At 52.2% G+C, this 21,087-nt stretch overlaps 1 protein-coding gene across 6 annotated transcripts in view; it reads right to left on the bottom strand.

Moving 5' to 3' along the window:
* Positions 1-19,764, bottom strand: part of PFKFB3 (6-phosphofructo-2-kinase/fructose-2,6-biphosphatase 3) — a 41,800-nt gene extending 22,036 nt beyond the window's left edge. For 3 of the 6 annotated variants that reach the window (XM_062624759.1, XM_062624755.1, XM_062624753.1), the window contains exon 1: positions 19,608-19,736. Coding sequence is in view for 1 of the 6 variants with exons in the window: in XM_062624758.1 (XP_062480742.1) it covers positions 19,608-19,623 (16 nt within the window). In the remaining 5 variants the exon portion in view is untranslated. Of the gene's footprint in view, positions 1-19,607 lie in introns of all 6 variants that reach the window. The other 3 variants (XM_062624758.1, XM_062624757.1, XM_062624756.1) reach the window with 3 other exon arrangements.
* Positions 19,765-21,087: the final 1,323 nt, after the last annotated feature.

Below are 21,087 nucleotides of genomic sequence, written 5' to 3' on the forward strand. Positions count from 1 at the left end.
TTTTCATTATATAGGGCTTATATTTTTATACCAGATGTAGAAAGAACATATTTTTGGCCTTCTCCTTACATGGAGCCAAGAGGGATGGAGTAAAACAAATGCACAATCCTTCCCTCTCCTACGCAGGGAAAGAGTATTCACAGGCAGAAAGAGAATAATGAATTAACTGCTATGAGGGAGACAGAGATTTGGGATGGAGGCAGGAAGATGGGGATCAGCAGCGATGCTCTGGCTGGCACAGGTGGGGATGAGGGGTCACAAAGAGGTGCTTCCTGGACAAAATCCATCCTTGGGAATCATAGACTGGTTTGGGTTGGAAGGGACCTTAAAGCTCATCTATTTCCAGCCCGCTTCCATGGGCAGGGACACCTTCCACTAGACCAGGTTGCTCCAAGGCCTGTCCAACCTGGCCTGGGAAAGGACAGGGTTTGTTATTGCAAAATCCCATACATTTTATCCATGGAGGGCAACAAAAAACCAGTCCCAGCTAAAACATGAGCAGAAGGAATAAACCCAATGCGATGCTGTAGAGGTTGGGCATCCTCCTTCCTCCTGCAGGATTTCACTGTGGAAACCACAACCCCCAAAACATGGAAAGGAGCCCGAAAGCAAAACCCTGCCTGAATGAAGATCACCATCACTTCAGATTAGATCCACCTCGTAATTCTTGGCTTAAAAACTCCCAGATAACTGGAGCGGAAAGCTTTGACTCCAAAATACATGGCCTGGTTTTCAAAGGCATGAACACCCAGCTGCTCCAAGCGAGGTCAGCTGGAAGGAGCATCCTTACTATTTATAAGTGATGATGAAAGGGGTGGTGAGCACGGCAGCACTAGGTAAGACATGGAGTGAGGGTTACCTACCCCATCACAGGAACATGCAGGGATTTAATACATGCAAAGGGATGAAGGTAGAAATGTAATCATAGAACCCCAGACTGGTTTGTGTTGGAAGGGACCTTAAAGCTCCTCCGGCTCCAACCTCTGCCACGGGCAGGGACCCCTTCCACTAGAGCAGCTTGCTCCAAGCCCCTGTGTCCAACCTGGCCTTGAACACTGCCAGGGATGGGGCAGCCACAGCTTCTCTGGGCACCCTGTGCCAGCGCCTCAGCACCATCATAGGGAAAAACTTCTGCCTTATATTTGAGCCAAATCTGCGTTTTTTCATCTTAAAGCCACCCCTCTCTTGTCCCATCACTACAGACCCCTGTAAAATACCCCTCTCTAAATGCCAGGGCTTGAAAACTGAGGGTCTTGGTGGTAGACAGGGAAAAAAATGACCTTGAGCATCCCAAGGACACAGAGATGCAGTGAGGTGAAGAGGTAAAGGCAGCACAAAGGAGTGCGGTCTGTGAGAAAAGGGTGAAAAACCCTGTTTCTGTCAGAATGGGACATGAGTTTCTTATGGGCTTTGCAGGTTGTGAACTTTTCCAAAGCACCAAAGCCCAAACCCCTCAATTCTCTTCTTTTTCCCCTGTTGCTCAACCACGAAACAGCAATGCATCCTGAATGGCGGAACTGGACTCCAGATGCATCCCAAAATCACAATCCCAGACTAAATTCCCCATCCCCTTTGGAGAACCTACCAAAACCAAGGGGCCAGCTTCCCCCAGCACCCTTCCCTTGGCATCAAAATCCAGGCAACAGCAGTGATTCTCTGGCAGCCCCAACTCTGACTAAGCCGTGATTCATCCTCCTTTTTCTTTCTTTGATTTTTTTTTCCCCTTCTAAAGCAAACTTGGAAGCAAAGGAGAAGTCACGTTCATGTCTACGTTCAGTGCAACACGAACCATCTGCTTAGGATGTGTCATGTTGGGGACGCGGTGTGTGATTCCCGGTGGGATCAGAGTTGCGCGGTCCACCCCTGCACCTAGTGCAGTTTGGAGGCATTGGCTGGGAGCCATGCATACATCACCATAGAGCATCATAGAACCATTTGGGTTAGAAAAGCCCTTTAAGCTCATCCAGTCCAACAATTCCCAGCACTGCCAAGGCCACCACTGCCCCATGGCACTGAGGCCTCGTCTCCACGCTGTGTGAACACTTGCAGGGACGGTGACTGCAGCCCTGCCCTGGGCAGCCTGTTCCAATGCCTGAGCACCCTCTGGGGCAGGAATTGTTCCTCAGCTCCATCTAAACCTGCCCTGGGGCAGCTTGAGGCCGGTTCCTCTTGTCCCATCCCTTGTTCCTTGGGAGCAGAGCCCAGCCCCTCCTGGCTCCATCCTCCTCTCAGGCTCTTGTAGGGAGCCATCAGGTCCCCCTGAGCCTTCTCTTCTCCATGGAACCCCCCAGGTCCCTCAGCCCTTCCCCATCACACTTGTGCTCCAGGCCCTGCACCAGCTCCACTGCCCTTCTCTGGCCCTGCTCCAGCACCTCAATGTCTCTCTTGGAGTGAGGGGCCCGGAGCTGAACACAGGATTCGAGATAGGGCCTTAACTCTCATATAGATGCAGCCATACATGCGCTCCATTGCAGGGCAGCAGTTTCCAGCACAGCCTCAGTTTACACGGATGTAAACAGTTCTCCCTACCCTGGGAGGAAGGCTGCAAAAGTCAGGCAGCAGGTGCCCGAATTCTTGTTGGTGCATCAGCAACACCTTCTTGCAACAGACAAAATCATTCCCCTGGGCTGACCAAGGGGTATCTATACACTTATTTGGAAAAAGAAAAAGAAACCAACTGGTCAACGTCCAAAAAACCCATCAGTGGGATCCTGGTGGAGCCAAGAAAATTGGCTGTAATGTATGAGGAGAACCAGGGGCTTTCAGAAAGGTCAAGGAGGAAACCAAATGGTTGGTCCTCCTCTCAGCCACTGGATGCTGAGCTGGTTTTGCTGCTAATGGCACTTCTTTGCATGGACTTGCAGTTTGCGAAGCTTCTGAGGGTCAGGCTCCTGGTGGGGAGGGTTTTGCAAAGGCTGGTACAAGCGGGCTTGGAGAGGAAGATGGAGATCTTGGTCCTTTGTGTCCGCAGCTCCCCCCTGCCCATCACAGTATTTCAATTTCAGGAATACATAAACAAGGAGTGAAGCGCAACTTGTACCTACATCAGTGAGGTACCACCGCTCCCACTCCGCATCTCACCCCCTCCCTCTGCCTGCCCCGGCCCTGCTGCTGGTGGGACCATGATGAGCTCCTGCGCCAGCCCCTGTAACACACTGAGGGGGTTCTGCCATGGAAAAGAGGTTTTGCTGTGAGGGTGCTGAGGCGCTGGCACAGGGTGCCCAGAGAAGCTGTGGCTGCCCCATCCCTGGCAGTGTTCAAGGCCAGGTTGGACACAGGGGCTTGGAGCAAGCTGCTCTAGTGGAAGGTGTCCCTGCCTGTGGCAGGGGTTGGAGCTGGAGGAGCTTTAAGGTCCCTTCCAGCCCAGAGCAGTCTGGGGTTCTCTCAATCTGACAGTTTTCCTTCCTCATTTCTTGCCCTTTTCCCCACTACCTTTGCAATCTCACACTCCTTTTCCTCCTCAACAGCGTCAAACCTGCAGCATGGACACCACTGCTGGCTGAAGAGCAACAATGATCAGGCAAAATAATTTATTCGCAGTATTATTTCAATTCAGGGTTTCCCCGTTGTGATTATGGGGTGCCCTACACTTGCAGTCCCCTACCCTAAAATCAGAGAAGAGCTCTGGTTTGACACCTCTCATGTTTGAAACTGGGAGCACAGCAAGGCACATTGTGTGCTCAGGCTTCCCCGGAGCCAGCCCTCCCTTCACCCATTGATGCAAACACCCATTCCCCTGTACGGGGACAAGCCGTGCAGTTTGCAGCTATTGCACTCTAACTGTACTTTATGTGCTCATCAAACGCCTTCCTTCCCCAACTGTAAGGGACTTCTAACAGCCGAGCACTGAAATGCCACCAGAGCACGCACTTGGGGCTGCCACTCACATGCCTTTACTTACAAATAGCTCCAAGCAGAGAAGGGGAAAATTCCCAGGGGTTCAGTCTCAGACATTGAGAAACTGGGCACGAGAGAGGGAAATCCCCACAGAGGCTCAACCCTGCTGTATCAGCACCAGGCAAACAGCACACCAGGAGCTGATCCTGCCTTCGTGGCAAGAGAGGCAGGAAAAAACACGGGGAGGCTGCAGAAATGCATGGGGCTGCAGTTCCCAAAGCTTCAGCAAGGATCAGCTCTTGCGCACATGACCTGGCGTACAATGATGGGCAAGGAAAAAACCCCATCGTTTCACTGCCCACTGGCAATAAAGGGGCTCCCTATATTCCTCAAAGTGCTTTTTCAACCAATACAAGCCTCAGGACCTGTTTGCCACTGCTCTGAGCTCCCCTGTGTGCTGACACTGTTGCCCTCGTGTTGCCCACGTTGGTGGTGGCTCACACAGCACTGCACCAGCTACCACAAAGGAAAAACATGACTGCTACTGCTGAACCCAGGACACAGGGACAGTAAATTCTGCCTGAAGTCAACCCTCTGTCATACTCTGCCACCAGAGCTGCTAAAACCAATTTATTTCTTAGAAATCCCTTTTCATTTAGGAGCCCTTCAAGCAGGAGGATGAGGGCTCAAACCTTGTTTCTTTCGAGCTCTCGATCTGTGCACTAACGAGACGCATTTGGTTATAACTGGGTGGGTTAAAGGTAGATGGGAAAGGAAATGGGGCAGTTGCAAATGCATTGCTAGCCATGATGAATATGGGGAAGAAGGAAGGATGAGAGCCTGGATTTAATCTCAATTCATCAAATTAGAAGCAAAATCGCTCAAGAATCCCTCCATTATCCCCAGAGGGAGGTGGGTGTCCCCAGCTGTGCTCAGGTATTGAAAGGTCCCTGGGAATCATGGAGTCAAAGAATGATAGAATTACAGAATGGGTTGGGTTGGAAAGGACCTTAAGATCATCCAGTTCCAACCCCCTGCAGTGGGCAGGGAAAAGACCCAGGGAAGCTGAAAGCTAGAGATGGGGAGGTGTAAAATGGGTGTTGAGTAGCCAGGATTGACAGTCCCAAAGGAGCCTCCAAAATCAGTGTTATTTAAAATCACAGGGAAGAGATATCATCTATAATTTCTGAGAAATACATTCTATAAAAGAATAAACTTGGAAATAACGTTCTGAACCCACAACATCCACTGGGGCAGGGACATTTCCCAGCGCTGGCAGGTCTGCTCAGAAACAGGTCCAGGAGGATTGAGCAACCTCCTGTGAAAGTTCCTGACCTTTCAAGAGCAGTGCAAAACAAAACTCACCCCATAAACAGGGTTTATAAACAGGGCTAAATCATAAACATAATTGACTCCATGGGTTGTGGAGATGGGAGATTGAGATGAGATATAAAGAAGTTCTTCTTCCCTGTGAGGGTGCTGAGGCACTGGCACAGGGTGCCCAGAGAAGCTGTGGCTGCCCCATCCCTGGCAGTGCTCAAGGCCAGGTTGAACACAGGGGCTTGGAGCAAGCTGCTCCAGTGGAAGGTGTCCCTGCCCGTGGCAGGGGTTGGAGCTGGGTGAGCTTTGAGGTCCCTTTCAATTCAAACCAGCCTGGGATTCCATGAAATATGAGGGTTTAAAAAGTTGTTAGAGGGTAATTAAATGGCAAGAGGTTGGGATATTCCAGTCTCGGGAATCTGATACTGGTTCTCCCTGAAATAAAACCTGACTGCCCGATTTCAGGCTTGATCCTAAAAAGAAAGGGTGAGGATCACTCAGAGAGCCACAGTTCAGGTTTTAGCACTGTCAGTGGCTCTGAGTGACCAGTATTCACGTTAGCCTGACACTGGCTTGTACCTCCTGTTCCCAGGTACATTTAGTTATGTGCAAGGAACTCCCCATTTGCCCTGTGATGTTAAGGGTGTGAAGTTCCCCACTGAACGTCCTGGGTGTAAATCTACTTGACTTTAGATCACCTCGTCCCGAAGCAAGATGCCACAACAACCTTCGACAAGGCACTGATCCAGCACAGAAATCCAATGAGTGTGTTTACAGGGTTACTCTACCCCAGCTGCCAGATCAGATATTACCTGTCCTGCTGCTGCCGGCATAAGCCTGGCATATGTTCCCGTAGAGCCTTTTCCAGATAAATCAGCACAAACACCCAGCACGCATCCAAAACACAGCCCCATACCGGCTGCTATGAAAAACATTAACTCTAGCCCAACCCAAACTAGCACCGTGCTGCAAAGTGATGCAGCAAGCTGGAGATCCAGCAGAAAGGAGCTAAAATCACAGCCCTCCTCTAAGCACAGACTGTTATAGGAACCAATGCTATGGAGTTGCCCAATGGCTGAAGTTCATGAAGAGCTGAATTCCCAGTCCAGTGATACATTTGTGATGAGAAGAAGCCTGAGCAGCAGATAAAGGGAGGGGAGTCTCCCCCTGTGCTGCGCTTTGGGGGACCCCCCCCCACAGTCCTGATCCAGCTCTGGGGCAGCAGCACAAGAGGGACGTGGAGCTGTTGGAGCGAGTGCAGAGGAGGCCATGGAGATGCTGCAAGGGCTGGAGCAGCTCTGCCCTGGAGCCAGGCTGAGAGAGCTGGGCTGGGTCAGCCTGGAGAAGAGAAGGCTCCTGAAGGGGAGACCTGAGAGCAGCTCCAGTGCCTGAAGGGGCTGCAGGAAACCTGGAGAGGGGCTTTGGACAAGGGCCTGTAGGGACAGGACAAAGGGAATGGCTTTAACCTGCCAGAGGGGAGACTGAGATGAGCTCTTAGGCAGAAGCTCTTCCCCATCCCTGGCAGTGTTCAAGGCCAGGTTGGATGGGGCTTGGAGCAAGCTGCTCTAGTGGAAGGTGTCCCTGCCCGAGGCAGGGGTTGGAGCTGGTCCTTTTCAACCAAAACCTTTCAGTGATTCTATGGTTCGGGATGCATCTCTCCTGCCTGAAGGGCCTCAATGACAGATATGAACCCCCCCATGGCTGAGACTATTCAGCTCATTTAGAGCTGAAAATGGTCACCATCTGGAAATCACATCCTGTCATTATCCCATGGACTTTGCTATTGAACTATTTCCTAAGGTCTTATTAACACCCACCTTTCATTAACAGCCTGGATCGTTATCTCATCGTTGCAGGTTATTAAATCAAACAATGGCAAAGGCTGTGGCCTTTCATTCTGAGGCTGACTCACCTCCTGATGCAACAAGCCCAGGCCAGTGGCAACCTCAGCATCACCATGGTAACCAAGAGGCTTCTAAAGAGATGTAGGCAATGATGGCATGAAGCCAGATACCCAGGAGATGCTGGGGAATCTCTTCTAAGTAATGCAGAAAGCTACAACACGAAAGCTTTCGGGAAGAAAAGTGGTGGTTTGTATTCCTGTTGGCTGAGGAGAAGGTGCTTGTAGGAGCAGCATGCACTGGATTAATCACAGCCTAGGAAAAAGGGTATTTTTTTACCCCTGCTGTCATTCCCTACTAATATTGGCTTCTGATACAGGGACTTTTGATCAAGGGGTGATGAAATACCATCCCAGTAAGCAGCATCCCAGGAGGAAGGCTCAAATGGACATGTTCCTCGAGGGATGCTGAGCAGCAAGGAGATGTTCCAGGCCCAAAGGGCTCCTGCTGTGTCTGCCTCCATCCTGATTCTTGTCATTTTGGGTGTCTACAAAGAACTGGTCACCTTTAACTCCTACCATCTGCAGAGAAATCAGCACTCCCAGAGCAACACATTTGCCCTGCTGTGGCTGTTGATTGTAAACCAGGATGAGATGTGTCCTGGAGATGTTTTTAACACAAAGGGAGACCTCAGCGTTCTCTGCATCCAAAGCCACCCAACACACATCTCTGTGTGCTCCAGCACGAGGTGACACAAAGCACAAGTCCTTGTTCACCCCAGGCTCCCATGTAGGAAGGAAGTCCTACACACCTCAACTCTGGCCAAGAAGAGCCACTCTTGAGACCAGCACCACTCCTCAGGCTGAGCTGTTCCTTGAAGCAGACTCCCCAGGGCTTCACCTCTCCATTCAATGGATGGAAAACCACAAGGCATTAAGAGGTGAGGTCTAAATGACTGTTATCATGCGCTTTTAAACCGGAGACCTGCAGGAACTGCTTCAAGACAGCTAAGAGAGAAAGTGCATGGTCAATAGGTTGAAATTGAGAATACTCTGATTCTCCATCTCTTTTGCAGGAACTCTCTGCAGTCAAAGCTTCCCCCAGGGAACCTTTCAGCTATCTGGTTTCCTAACAACCCTCCTAACCAATTTTTTGGAGCCAAATCACTGGAATCAGATCACACAGGTTGCTGGAATGCAGAAGTTAAATAACCACATTCCCTTATCAGGGTTTTCCTATTTCTTTTCCTGCTTATAGGGCAAAGATTTTCACTTATCTAATTCCTAGCAGATGTTTTAAATTCATTCATTTCATTTACTCTTTGCCATGCCATGGAGACCTGGCTGTGGAAAAATAAAAATAAAAAAAAGCTAAAATTATCCCAAAACATCTCCAGAATTCCTTCTTTCCCTGATATTTTCCATCAGACATGAGAAAATATCAGCGGGAAATCTCTCTGCAATTTTGGGACAAGCTGCAACAATATGGGGAGCTTCCTGCCAATGTATTTTCTCCAGTGCATTTAGAATTTCCAACCCACAGTGACAAGTTGCTAACAAGTCCTTGGAAAAAAAAAAAAAAAAAAAAAGGAAATGAAAAAATTCACCTGAAAGTTTAGATTTCTGCCCCGGAGTTTAACATGCAGTTGCAAACCAGCACTGGATGCAAACTGCATCCCCCTGGCAGTTTGATAGGAACCACAGGGGAAGATGCTGTGCTTCACAGAGCTAGGAAGTGACCCATTTTCCCCCCAAAACAGCTGCTGTTGCTTGAGCTAAGAAGGGGGCCTACAAAGATGCTGGGAAGGGACTCTTCATTAGGGACTGTAGTGATAGGACAAGGGGTAACAGGTTAAAACTTAAACAGGGGAAGTTTAGATTGGATATAAGGAGGAAATTCTTTCCTGTGAGGGTGGTGAGGCACTGGAATGGGTTGCCCAGGGAGGTTGTGAATGCTCCATCCCTGGCAGTGTTCAAGGCCAGGTTGGACGAGGCCTTTGGTGCCATGGTTTAGTGTGAGGTGTCCCTGCCCATGGCAGGGGGGTAGAACTGGGTGATCTTAAGGTCCTTTCCAACCCAAACCATTCTGTGATTCTCTGTGGTGGTGGCACTGGTGAAAGCACATGTTTCCATTCACCATGAGCTGTCTCCACCAAATAGGATGGAGAAGGGGGAAAACCACTTTCATTGCCTCTGTCTCAGCATTTCTGCCACCAAGGAATCCCAGCCCAAACTCAGTGCCCCAGATAGAGTTCAAATTTTGCTTCTCACTCCTTGAAAACCAAACAAATGACTCCAGGAGAAACGGGCTCACTCCATGTGTTCATCCCCCCCATGCCCATGTGCAACTCTGCACTGCACCAGTGGGTCTGCGCTTCTCTACTTGCACCTCCTGTGTTGACGCCTGTGGCAACGGTAAGGTCAGAGGGAAGGTTCACATTTCCCAGCCTTGCTGTTTACCCAGTGCTCAGGCTGAATGAAAACAACTGCTAGAGATAGGCCTGAGTAAACATGAGATTTGACAGGCACCCGACTCCCGGGCAGGCTCTCCTGCCAACTTCCCAATAAAGAAAGAGAGCCGGGCTCGGGCTGAAGGCACGACCTTCCTTTGCTTCATGCTGGGCTTTCATCATCCAGGTTTGAATAGTTTCAGGCACATAAATGATGGGCACCTCATTGCCACTGTTGGGTGAAGGTGCTTGGGGTGCTTTGTAGGATGGTTGTGTCTCCCAGCCGGTGCATTAAGCCACCAGGAGCTACAGTCTGCGCCCATGAAGGTGCCGAGACCCATGGAAGTTTTGCATGGGCAGAGCCCAGAGCACTTCCCAAACCTGCCAGCTGTGCAAAAGCAAGGTCTTTCTGCTGTTGTGGCTAATGGGGATGCCACCAGCATGGGTTTGGGGTGAAGGCAAGGGTGGCCAGAGGGTCAGTAACTGCAGTCTTCCATATCTGCAGGACACGGATGTGTTATGTGTCACCTCCTTGTGCTACTTTAGACACAGATGCTCATTTCAGAGCTAAATAACACTGAAAACCCAACTTGGAGAGGGTCCAATCCAGCCCCCCATGCCTGGACATGCACAGCTCTCTTGTACACGTGCAAGAGCACACACACCACCACCTCGATCCCTGGCAGCCCATGCCGCTGCTGCCTTCAGATGCTCCTCAAACATCTGGTCCTTTTGCATTCAGATGGAGTCAGTCATCAATGAAACAGGGTGACTAAGACTCAGTGCTGGCACACGCCAGCCTCATCCCACATTGCCTTGTCTTGTCTTGTTTGCAGCTGTTACCCGTCAAGGCCACCCAACCCCATTGCTGTAAGCTACAAGCACCACGTCCAAAGCCAAGCCAGAAAAGGCAAGCTCAGGTTTTCCAACATTTGGGCTGGTAAAGCCATACCCAGAAAAAGACTTCCTCCCACCTTAATGTTCTCTGCCAAGAAGCTGCCCAAATCGCTGCTGTTGCAACAGCCACAGAACAGTTAATGGTTTATTAAATTGCGCTCCTGTCTATGGTGCCAATGTGTTTGACTTGTGCCTGAGCAGCTCAGCTGCAGCCAACAAGCATGAAAAGAAAGAAAGGGGGAAAACACTGCAGCAACCAGAGGTGACTTCATGTTTAGGAGGACCAAAGGCTTTGCTGGCTGCATTCCCCTATGTGCATGTTCTCCGTGGCTGGAAGGAGGCAGAAATACATTTGCCTTTGGCAAATCAACCTTGGAGAAACAAGCAGACACAGAAATCACTGCTTGGCAGGTGCCTCTTCTGTCTCAGCTCTTCCTGCTCAGGGCAGTTTAACAACATAGAGATTTTGGCAGCAAAGCCACTTCTGAGTCCCTCTTCCCACCGCAAAGCCTCATCCTCATCTATGAACAGGATCTAGCTGGGAAAAGGACCTATGTTGGAAAACAAGCCAATAGTTTCTTTTTTTTTTTTTTTCTTAATTATTATATTTAGGGTTTTTTTTTTGCAAAGGAAAAGTTGTTTTCAGAGCATGGATCCATCCCTGGAGCACTGGTGTTGGCACAAAGCGGGGCAGCATCCCACGGTGCTGGAAGTGGAGGGGCTTCATCAGTCTGCCCAAGCCCAAATCACAGCCTCAGCAGTGTCCTGCTGTCCCTGCGAGAAATCCCTTATGGGATTCATAAGAAAATCAGTGAGGGGGAGGAACAAGCGAGTCAAACCCTCCAATTTGTGCACCAGGCACGCCAAAGTCTCCTATTGGCATCAAGGGTGGGATGTTTCCCTGGCAAGTGCTCAAGGCCAGGTTGGACACAGGGGCTTGAAGCAAGCTGCTCTAGTGGAAGGTGTCCCTGCCCGTGGCAGGGGTTGGAGCTGGATGAGCTTTAAGGTCCCTTCAACCCAAACCAGTCTGTAAGCCTATGAAGGGAGAATTTTCCTCCAAATAAACTTCTGTTGGTGACTGAGGACCCTTCACTTCCCACTTGCGCAGGGGAACCTGGTGGTGCCCGTTTATATTTTTAGGGACAGACTAATCCAGTCTCCAAGGCGCAGAATTCACCTCTGCCAATCACTCGGTGGCCTTCAAGCCACGAGCGAGACACGCGCAGCACAACCCATCCTCCTGCCGATGCTGATGCCACCGGAATATCCTGCCCTAAACAGGGAACTCGCATCCACGTGGGGGCTTGTAGCCAGATCTGCGTGCAGGAGGCAAACCGCCCTATTCCTCTCACAGCACATCTAGGACACAACCACCTCCTGCCCCAGCCTGTTTACCCACCTCAGCTGTTCTCCATGTTTCCTGGAAATACCCGGGAAGCCCAGCAGCCCCTCTGGCACCCTTCATGCCCCTTTCGCATGTCTCTGGAGGAGGCTGCAGCTGCTCGGGATGGTTCTGGGTCAGGCACGCAGAGCCTGGCAGCGTTTCCTCCCTCTGCATGCATGCGAAGGGAGCATGCACAGCCCGTGCCGCTTCCCGGGGCTGGCATGTGCTCCGGCATCCCCGGTGTCCCTGCGTGCCAGCGAGCTGCTGCTGGCCAACAAGTCATAAACACATCAGGAAGCAGGCCCAGCTCGCTGAGGCTGAGCAAACAGGCTCCGGAGCTGAGCAACCGGCCTCAAGGAAAGGGATAAATCACGTTGTCCGAAGGGTCGTGGCTATTTAATACCGACCCTGCCGTGTCCTTGCTTCAATGCTGGCTGCCGGGCCCATGAGGAGAGCACAAAGTCAGGCTGGGGCTGTGCAAGAACATGGAAGCATCTCCTTCTCCCGGTGGATTTATCATCACCCCGACCCCAAAGTAGCATCATTTCTCCCTAATCTATTTCACAGGGAGACGTTTGCCTCTCCACCTCAAATAACCTATTCCAGGGCTGAGCAAAGCCTTCCCTGATTTCCAACCCAAATATCCCCAGCTGGGTTTAACACCCTGCTCCTACCCACATGGGGTGATACTGAAGCTCCACATTGCACTGTGGTAGGGTACGGACCAGTGATGCGCACCAAAATGTACCAACCCGGTGCAGACACGCTGCAGGATGCACTGGCACAGCCAGGATCGATGCAAAGTGACCTGGATCTGTGGATAAGAGCAGCTAAAGCCACAATCACCGTGGCCTCCAGCCTGTAGCTGCACCCTGACGTGCCTCAGTTTCCCCTGAGTCAACTGATAAAGCTGGAAGCCATGCAACGAGGGTTGAATAAGCAGGAGAATAAATGTCTCAGCAGCCAACTGTGAACAAGCACCATGATGAACCTGGAGAAAATAATAATGAAAATCCAATGGGAAGGTCCAATTCTGGCCTGTTTTACCGGGAAGGTGGCATAGAAAGTGCAGGAGGTTGGGTTTTTCTGGCCCAGATGGTGCTGGCTCCTCAGCACTAGGGAAGGGCATGTGCCACTCCACGCTCCATGCTTTAGGGAAGAGGTTTAACCTAGGATGGGCAGCACCAAGGAGATGTTTCCAGAATGGAATATATGGGAGAGCACAGGAGTGATTTTGTGCTCCAGGAATGAGAAAACTGGAGTGGAAAATATGGAAAGAGCTTTCAGGATGAAAAAGCATGCTATGAAGACAGCAATAGATGTTCTTTATAGCAAGGAATATTTAAGGTAGATAACAGGAAAACTTGCCCAGGTATTAGGGGGTGTCTAAAGTGAGATCTCCCTGCCCATGGATGGCAGGAGGCTGGAACTAGATGGTCTTAAGGTCCTTTCCAACACAAACACAGGGGAAAACCACAATGGAAATCTAAACCTGTGTGTGTGGGTTTGATCTTGATTCCCATCCAGGGCTCGTCCCTCCTCCTGTGTTTGTGCTCAGCCACACAACGGGGTTATGCAGGGCATCAGGAGCAGGGTGCCCTGCAGAGATGCGTGTGGCTGCGTGTGTGCACGCACGCACTGGGCAAACTGGGATCCCGCCTCCCAGCTGCTGGTTTGGAAATCCTCCCACGTGCCTCAACCCCTGCTCATCTGATCTGCAGCCTTTGGAGTTGTCCTGATGCCGAGGTGAGTTTCTCCATCGCCGAGGGTGTGTTAGGCATGCCAGCCGGCACAGCTCCTGCTGCCAAAGAGGATGTCGGAGGTGGTGGGATGCCGCGTTGAGAGTGGCAGTGGGGGGGGATCTCAGCATGGGGGTAAAGCCCAAGCCCCTGCTGAGCTTCCTATGGAGGGGTTGGACCTTTCTTCATGGGCTAAGTGCAGCCAGATGGGCTTTTCCTACAGAGACAGGCTGAGAGAGTTGGGGCTGTTCAGCCTGGAGAAGAGAAGCTGCGTGGAGACCTCAGAGCAGCTTCCAGTGTCTGAAGGGGGCTACAAGGATGCTGGAGAGGGACTCTTCATCAGGGACTGGGGTGATAGGACAAGGAGTGATGGGTTCAAACTGAAACAGGGGAAGTTCAGGTTGGAGGTAAGGCAGAAGCTCTTCCCTGTGAGGGTGCTGAGGAGCTGGCCCAGGGTGCCCAGAGAAGCTGTGGCTGCCCCATCCCTGGCAGTGTTCAGGGCCAGGTTGGACACAGGGGCTTGGAGCAAGCTGCTCTAGTGGAAGGTGTCCCTGCCCGTGGCAGGGGTTGGGACTGGATGAGCTTTAAGGTCCCTTCCAACCCAAACCAGTCTGGGATTCTGTGACTCTATAACATGGCTACTGGGACTGGTCCTCAGCTGGTGGCATGGATAGAAAGTACCAGCATCATGCTCACAGTGTAAATACACCAAAGTCCTTCCCCCTCCATGCAGGAGGGAGGCAGCACACCAAAATGAGGGTTTCTTCCAGCATCCTGAGTTACTTGGTGGGTTGCTGGCCCTGGGAAGGCAGGTTCCAGCCACGTCTGCCCGCTCCCAGGGTAGGAGATGAGGATGTGCTATCAGCAACTGCATCTTCATGTGGTTTCAGCTCCCAGGCTAAGGAAGTCTGAGGGGTGGGAAGAGCCCATCTCTCCTCACCAGAGGGTTTCTGGGGAGCAATCAGGGTGCCCAAACCCCCCACTGGGCCTTACAGATCCTACCTTTACATCAGTTTGAAGTCGGGTGATGGTTTCACCTCCAGCAAAGGGTGTCCCCTTCCCACCACAGCTCTTGGCATGCCCTCCATCATGAAATGAGGTGGGCTTTGCTGCTTGGTGCACAGCACCAAGAGCATCAACCACTGATCACAGTGGCTCCTTAAACCCCTTAGAAGCTCTCCATGAGTAAATGCTAAATGTAATGTCAAAGAGGCAGCGGAGGGATCATGCTCACCAAGAGCTTCCTTGGAGCTGCAGGGACGTGCTGTGTAGGGTGAGATGGGGGGACAGGCGCCTGCTCCTTTGGGTCATTTGTTCCTGTTGCACTCAAGAAGCCGCTGAGGTGCAAGGGGATGCAATGAAACCAAAAGCCAGAGGGAAAACACCCTGGCAAGAAACAGCACCCAGAGGTTAAAGCAGGACAACGAGGGGGTTTCCAGCCGTCCAGGAGAGGTGCTAACTGAAAACAAGGTGGTGGATGGATGCAGGCATGAGCTGGTGAGTCAGGAGAGATGGGGCCACACGTTTCCTCCTGCCCTTTGAGCAGATGGCTACGTGCAGACATCTGTTTACATCAGTGAGCAGACACCTGTTTACATCAGTGAGCAGACACCTATTTACATCAGTGAGCAGACACCTACACCAGTGAGCAGGTACCTATGTCAGTGAGCAGGCACCTACAACTGCAAGCAGACACCTACACCAGTGAGGAGACACCTGGATCAGTGAGCAGACACCTACACCTGCGAGCAGACACCTACCTACACGAGTGAGCAGGCACCCACAACTGCAAGCAGGCACCTACAACTTCAAGCACGCACATAAAACTGCGAGCAGGCACCTACACCAGTGAGCAGGCACCTACACCAGTGAGCAGGCACCTACACCTGCAAGCATGCACATAAAACTGCGAGCAGGCACCTACACCAGTGAGCAGGCACCTACACCAGTGAGCAGGCACCTACACCAGTGAGCAGGCACCTACAACTGCAAGCATGCACATAAAACTGCGAGCAGGCACCTACACCAGTGAGCAGGCACCTACACCTGCAAGCAGGCACATACAACTGCGAGCAAGCACCTACACCAGTGAGCAGGCACCTACACCTGCAAGCAGGCACATACAACTGCGAGCAAGCACCTACACCAGTGAGCAGACACCTACACCAGTGAGCAGGCACCTGCATCAGTGAGCAGGCACCTACACCAGTGAGCAGGCACCTACACCACTGAGCAGGCACCTACACCAGTGAGCAGGCACCTACACCACTGAGCAGGCACCTACACCTGCAAGCAGATACCTGCATCAGTGAGCAGGCACCTGCACCAGTGAGCAGGCACCTACACCAGTGAGCAGACACCTACACCAGTGAGCAGGCACCTACACCTGCAAGCAGACACCTGCATCAGTGAGCAGGCACCTACACCAATGAGCAGGCACCTACACCAGTGAGCAGACACCTACACCTGCAAGCAGATACCTGCATCAGTGAGCAGGCACCTACACCAATGAGCAGACACCTACACCAGTGAGCAGGCACCTACAACTGCAAGCAGACACCTGCACCAGTGAGCAGGCACCTACACCTGCAAGCAGACACCTGCATCAGTGAGCAGGCACCTACACCAATGAGCAGGCACCTACACCAGTGAGCAGACACCTACACCAGTGAGCAGGCACCTACACCAGTGAGCAGGCACCTACAACTGCAAGCAGACACCTGCATCAGTGAGCAGGCACCCATCACTGGGACAACCCCAATAGGAACCTGAAGTAGGCAAGACCTCCCCCCAAGCATCTCCTAACCCCTACCTCCCCTCGCTTCTCTGCATCATCAGTGCCCATAACCCCCTCCCAATGCCTTTGATGGGAAGCTCTGGATGAGAAGTTTCCCATGCTGCCAGGAAAGTACATGGAGGAGCGATGGCGGATACAACCAGCAAGCACTGCAGCACTGCCGGCAAGCCAGAAAGCATCCCAAAGGGGCAAAACTCTCCTTTTTAATACCAAAAAGCTGAAGAAAGGCAAAGCTCTGCCTTAGCTGTAATCACTGTGTAAAAGCAGATAGCTTCCCATCAGAGGGTGCTACAGTCTGACTACCTGAAGTTGTGGTATCAGGAAGGGCTTGATAGAGAAGGGGGATAGTAGCGTGTGGATGTGGTGCTGTCCTGCCCTTTCCCTTCGCACTCATGTGCAAAAGGCACCTTTGCTCCTCTGCCAACCAGAGCCTCCTTGATCTCGGCAAGCAGAGACAAGACCAGAAGCTGTCCTAAGTTCTGTTAACAGAAAGCAAAGAGGCCTAATAAAGAGTAGTATTGTTGAGAGTGACAGGGGGTTGGAACTGGATAAGGTCCTTTCCAACCCAAACAGTTCCATGAGTCTGTGACTCTATGATAATACATTCATAGTGCCAGGCTCTTTCCAGCTGGGAAGCACGTTGCACCATCGGTCATGCCCTTGCCAGCTTGCTACTGGGAACCCATCGCTCCCAGCATCACACATTCAATCTCTCCTCACTGGCTTTCAGCCTTATCTCCAGCTCCTTCCCAGCCAGCAACAGCCCCAGGACCTCATTTGTCCTTCAGCAAATGACAGATATCCCGCTCTCTGGCACTATCCTGCTGCTTATCACCTGCTGCCCTGTGTCAGCACAGGAATTAAAGCACATTATCCAGACAGGGTGAAGGGCATTTTAGGTGCGAGCTCCCAACACGTCCTGCCAGCAGAGCTGCAGCCAGGGATGGGGCTTTGCCAGGGTAACAGCATCACTGGGGGATCAGCGCTCCTGGATGATGCAGCGATGCTGTAAGATATTAATTCCTGCCCTAAGCTCATTCCTTATATCTGTCCTTGACTATCACTGCTAGAAACACCTTCCCTTAGCATCTGAAACTGCCAAATGCCTTGTGGTTGGCTGTACCGAAACTGTTGTATAGACACAAAGTGCAGATCCTGGGGCAATGCCACTGGTGACGATGCCCCAGGAGAAAGGAGGCAGAACAGAGCCAAATAATGAGGATTTAGCACAGACTTGTCACAGAGAGCCAGGAAAGTGATGCCAAAGCTGCAAGGGGTGAGGAACTGACAGAGCTAGTGGTGGGGTTTGCATTTTACTCCATGGGATAGTCCAGCCCCTCCTCTGTGCAACCTGGATCTGGGGGGCAGTGAGTGAGCCCTGGGGTGAGATGCTGTTCCCAAAAGGCTCCCAAAGGAAAGGAATGGGGTGCCCAGAGAAGCTGTGGCTGCCCCATCCCTGGCAGTGTTCAAGGCCAGGTTGGACACAGGGGCTTGGAGCAAGCTGCTCTAGTGGAAGGTGTCCCTGCCCGTGGCAGGGGTTGGAGCTGGAGGAGCTTTAAGGTCCCTTCCAACCCAAACCAGTCTGGGATTCTATGACAAAACCCATTCACTTTGGCCTCTCCCCCTCTCCCCAAGGCAGAGCTGCAAGTGGATGCAAGGAGCAGCTGGCAGCTCCTCTGGCATTTCAAGGTTGACCTCTAGAGGAAGTTTGTAGATGAGCCATGTCTGCAAGCATGGCAAAAGGGCTGCAGTACAGAACTGCCCATATCAAGGTATCCAGTGGTGACAGCAAGGTGCCCAACAAATGCATTCTCCCCATTCACGTGTGCTGGGCAGGACAGCATGGAAATACATCGAAATACAGCATAGAAATACATCCTCATTACTGCAAACCCATCGTGTGTCCCCAAGTGCTGGAGACCCTCCTGTCATTTCTACCACCAGCTCCCTGCTGAGGCTGCAACAGAGCCACGTGAGCTCTTCTCCAGCATAAAGCTCCCCATGCTCACCTCCAAGGGCTCAGTGCCTTTAAATCCTGACACACTGCTTTCTTCCCCCATCCTCAGCATCTCTCCTGCTCTGTACGAACCCATCTGCCACCTGAACTTAAACCAAGACCTGAAGCGTGTTGCACTGTCACGATGTGAGGGTGTGAACACATCGCGCTTCATTGAGCCTTAACAGCCCACGTAAACCTCATGTGAGCATCACCGTGGGCAAATCCCCACACACCCAGGGCATCCTTCCCAGAGCAGGGTGAGGTGAGGACCAAACCCAGCCCTCCCTCCCTCCCCACTTCTCGTTCCCTTCCTGCTGCCCTTCCATGCCATGCAGCCTCGGTGGGCAACATCCCTGCAGTGGTACCCTCTGCCCCAGTGCAGACACTGATGCACTTCTGCAAAGCATCTGGGTTTGATGCTGAGCAGCGTCTTCGCCCTGTGTCCTTGCACATCCCTGCTTAACCCTGCTTCCCTGGCTTTTGTGTCTCGTGGGAAAGACTTTTCCCCTCTGTTTCTCCTCCCAGTATTGCTGCTAGGAGAAGGGGCTGTCATGAGCTGTTTGCCACCATGCCTGCACTGTGATACCCCTCTGGGATAAGGAGGAGGTGACGTTAAGGGCCTCTGCTTCACAGCAGTCTGGAGAGGATGGAAAACTCATCCATGCCCACTGCAGGGCAGTACAGAAGGAGCATCAGGGGTTTAGGTCGCATAGCTGGGTCCTTCCTGCCCCATGCTGCCAAGCCAAGGGATGGCAAAGGGGAATTGCTGCCAGCTGATGGGATGGAGTTTGGGGCGAAAGAAATGGTTTGTGGTGCAGATCTGAGAGCCCCATGATGTGAAAGAGAGTTGGCCAGGTGAGATACCCTTCTCGAAACCCATTTACCTCCCTGGCCTCTCCCCCCAGGCTCCCAACAGCAGCTCGTCCAGCTGAGCATCCCCCAAAGACCACCACGAACACCTGCAGGTTGCCAGTTCTCACCCTGCATGGCCAAAATAACCCCCAGCAGCATCCCCCTGCTTGGGAACATCATTGCTTCTCAGCACTAGCATCACTCAGAGCAGCTTATACCCTGCAGCAAGGAGATGAAAACACTACAACCAAGGAAAGGCAGAGGGGAAACCACTGCCCTTTACAGGCTGCATTTCTACCCCATCCCCACTAGCATCACAGGGTGTCCCACATCCTCTTCCGAAAGCCAATGCTGCAGCAAAGCACCCGGTGCTCCCATCTCCCACCAAGGAGACACCACACAGATCCCAACCCCAGAGCCCTGGACCCCAGATCCCCCCTCCAAGTTCAGCAGAGCCCTCTGTGACGCTGAGCACCCCGATCTTCTTCTTACCTTTGCGGAACGGCATGGGGCAGTGGGATGCAGGCTTCCGTGGCGGCGATGACTTGCGCTTCTCTATAGATCTGTTTCTTCTTGATTTCTATCTTCTTTCTTCCTTCTTTTAGGAGGAAACGGACATATTTGGGCAAAGCCCGGCAGAAACCAGCGTCATTGGGAGGCAGGCACTGCAGAGAGGAGGAAGTGTGCTTGCTGGTTCGGAGCTTTTAACCCCTTGCTTCCCGGAGGCAGCGGGGCTGGGAGAGGGGCGATAGGGACGGCATAAGGAGCTGATGCTGTTAGGACGAGGTGGAAGGCACTGAGAAGTGGTGTTTGGGTTTGTCTGTGGTGGTGTTTTTTATCTTTCTTGGTAGGACCAAGAGAGAACTGAATGTAATGGATGTGTGTGGGATAATGGGGTTTTGGCCTCCCACATCCCCTCTGCCAGTCTTCTGAGCTCAGCAGAGCACCGATCCTGTCTTCTCTATGGTAGTACTGGGCCAAGCTGGGAAAACTCAACTGCTTCTAATAGGAAGGCAGAAACTCAGAGCCTCAAGCTTAGTATCTCCTGTCTGCCCCTGCACGGGCTGGAGCATCCAAGGTAAAAGCAATTGGATGCAGCAATAGGACGTGGAGCTGTTGGAGCGAGTGCAGAGGAGGCCACGGAGATGCTGCAAGGGCTGGAGCAGCTCTTCTCTGGAGCCAGGCTGAGAGAGCTGGGCTGGGGCAGCCTGGAGAAGAGAAGGCTCCTGAAGGGGAGACCTGAGAGCAGCTCCAGTGCCTAAAGGGGCTGCAGGAAAGCTGGAGAGGGGCTTTGGACAAGGGCCTGTAGGGACAGGCCAAGGGGAATGGCTTTAACCTGCCCGAGGGGAGACTGAGATGAGCTCTTAGGCAGAAGCTCTTCCCTGTGAGGGTGCTGAGGCGCTGGCACAGGGTGCCCAGAGAAGCTGTGGCTGCCCCATCCCTGGCAGTGTTCAAGGCCAGGCTGGACACAGGGGCTTGGAGCAAGCTGCTCTAGTGGAAGGTGTCCCTGCCCATGGCAGGGGTTGGAGCTGGAGGAGCTTTAAGGTCCCTTCCAGCCCAGAGCAGTCTGGGATTCCAAGACTCTATGAATTGGAGGTTCAGATCCTGCTGTGCTAGCCCCCATGCTGAGGATGTGCAAACCCAGCTTCTGCGATTACATCAGGACTGAGAGCTGAGATAAGCTGTGAGCTGAGCCTAGGTATTTGGAACAGAGTCAGGTCTGTGTGTCCTGATCTCTACTATCCAACCTGCAGCTCAGGGTGCAGCAGGATGTGAAGGTGGAGCATTATCACCTGAGAAAGTGGCTTATTTTCACTGTGGTTCCTTTGCCCTCCCTGGATGTAGAAAAAGGCATTGGCTTGGAGCTAGCTCAAGAGAAACTCCAGCTACGCAGGTCTGGACCCCATCTAGGTGGTTAACAGCCACACCATGAGCTCTCTGCTGTGTCTTTGCTCCCTGCAGGTTTCTCCTG

The sequence above is a fragment of the Pezoporus occidentalis genome, unplaced genomic scaffold (genome assembly GCF_034315485.1).
Source record: "Pezoporus occidentalis ecotype Australia unplaced genomic scaffold, CSIRO_AGI_Poc_V1 ctg270, whole genome shotgun sequence".
In the NCBI taxonomy this organism is placed as follows: domain Eukaryota; kingdom Metazoa; phylum Chordata; class Aves; order Psittaciformes; family Psittacidae; genus Pezoporus; species Pezoporus occidentalis.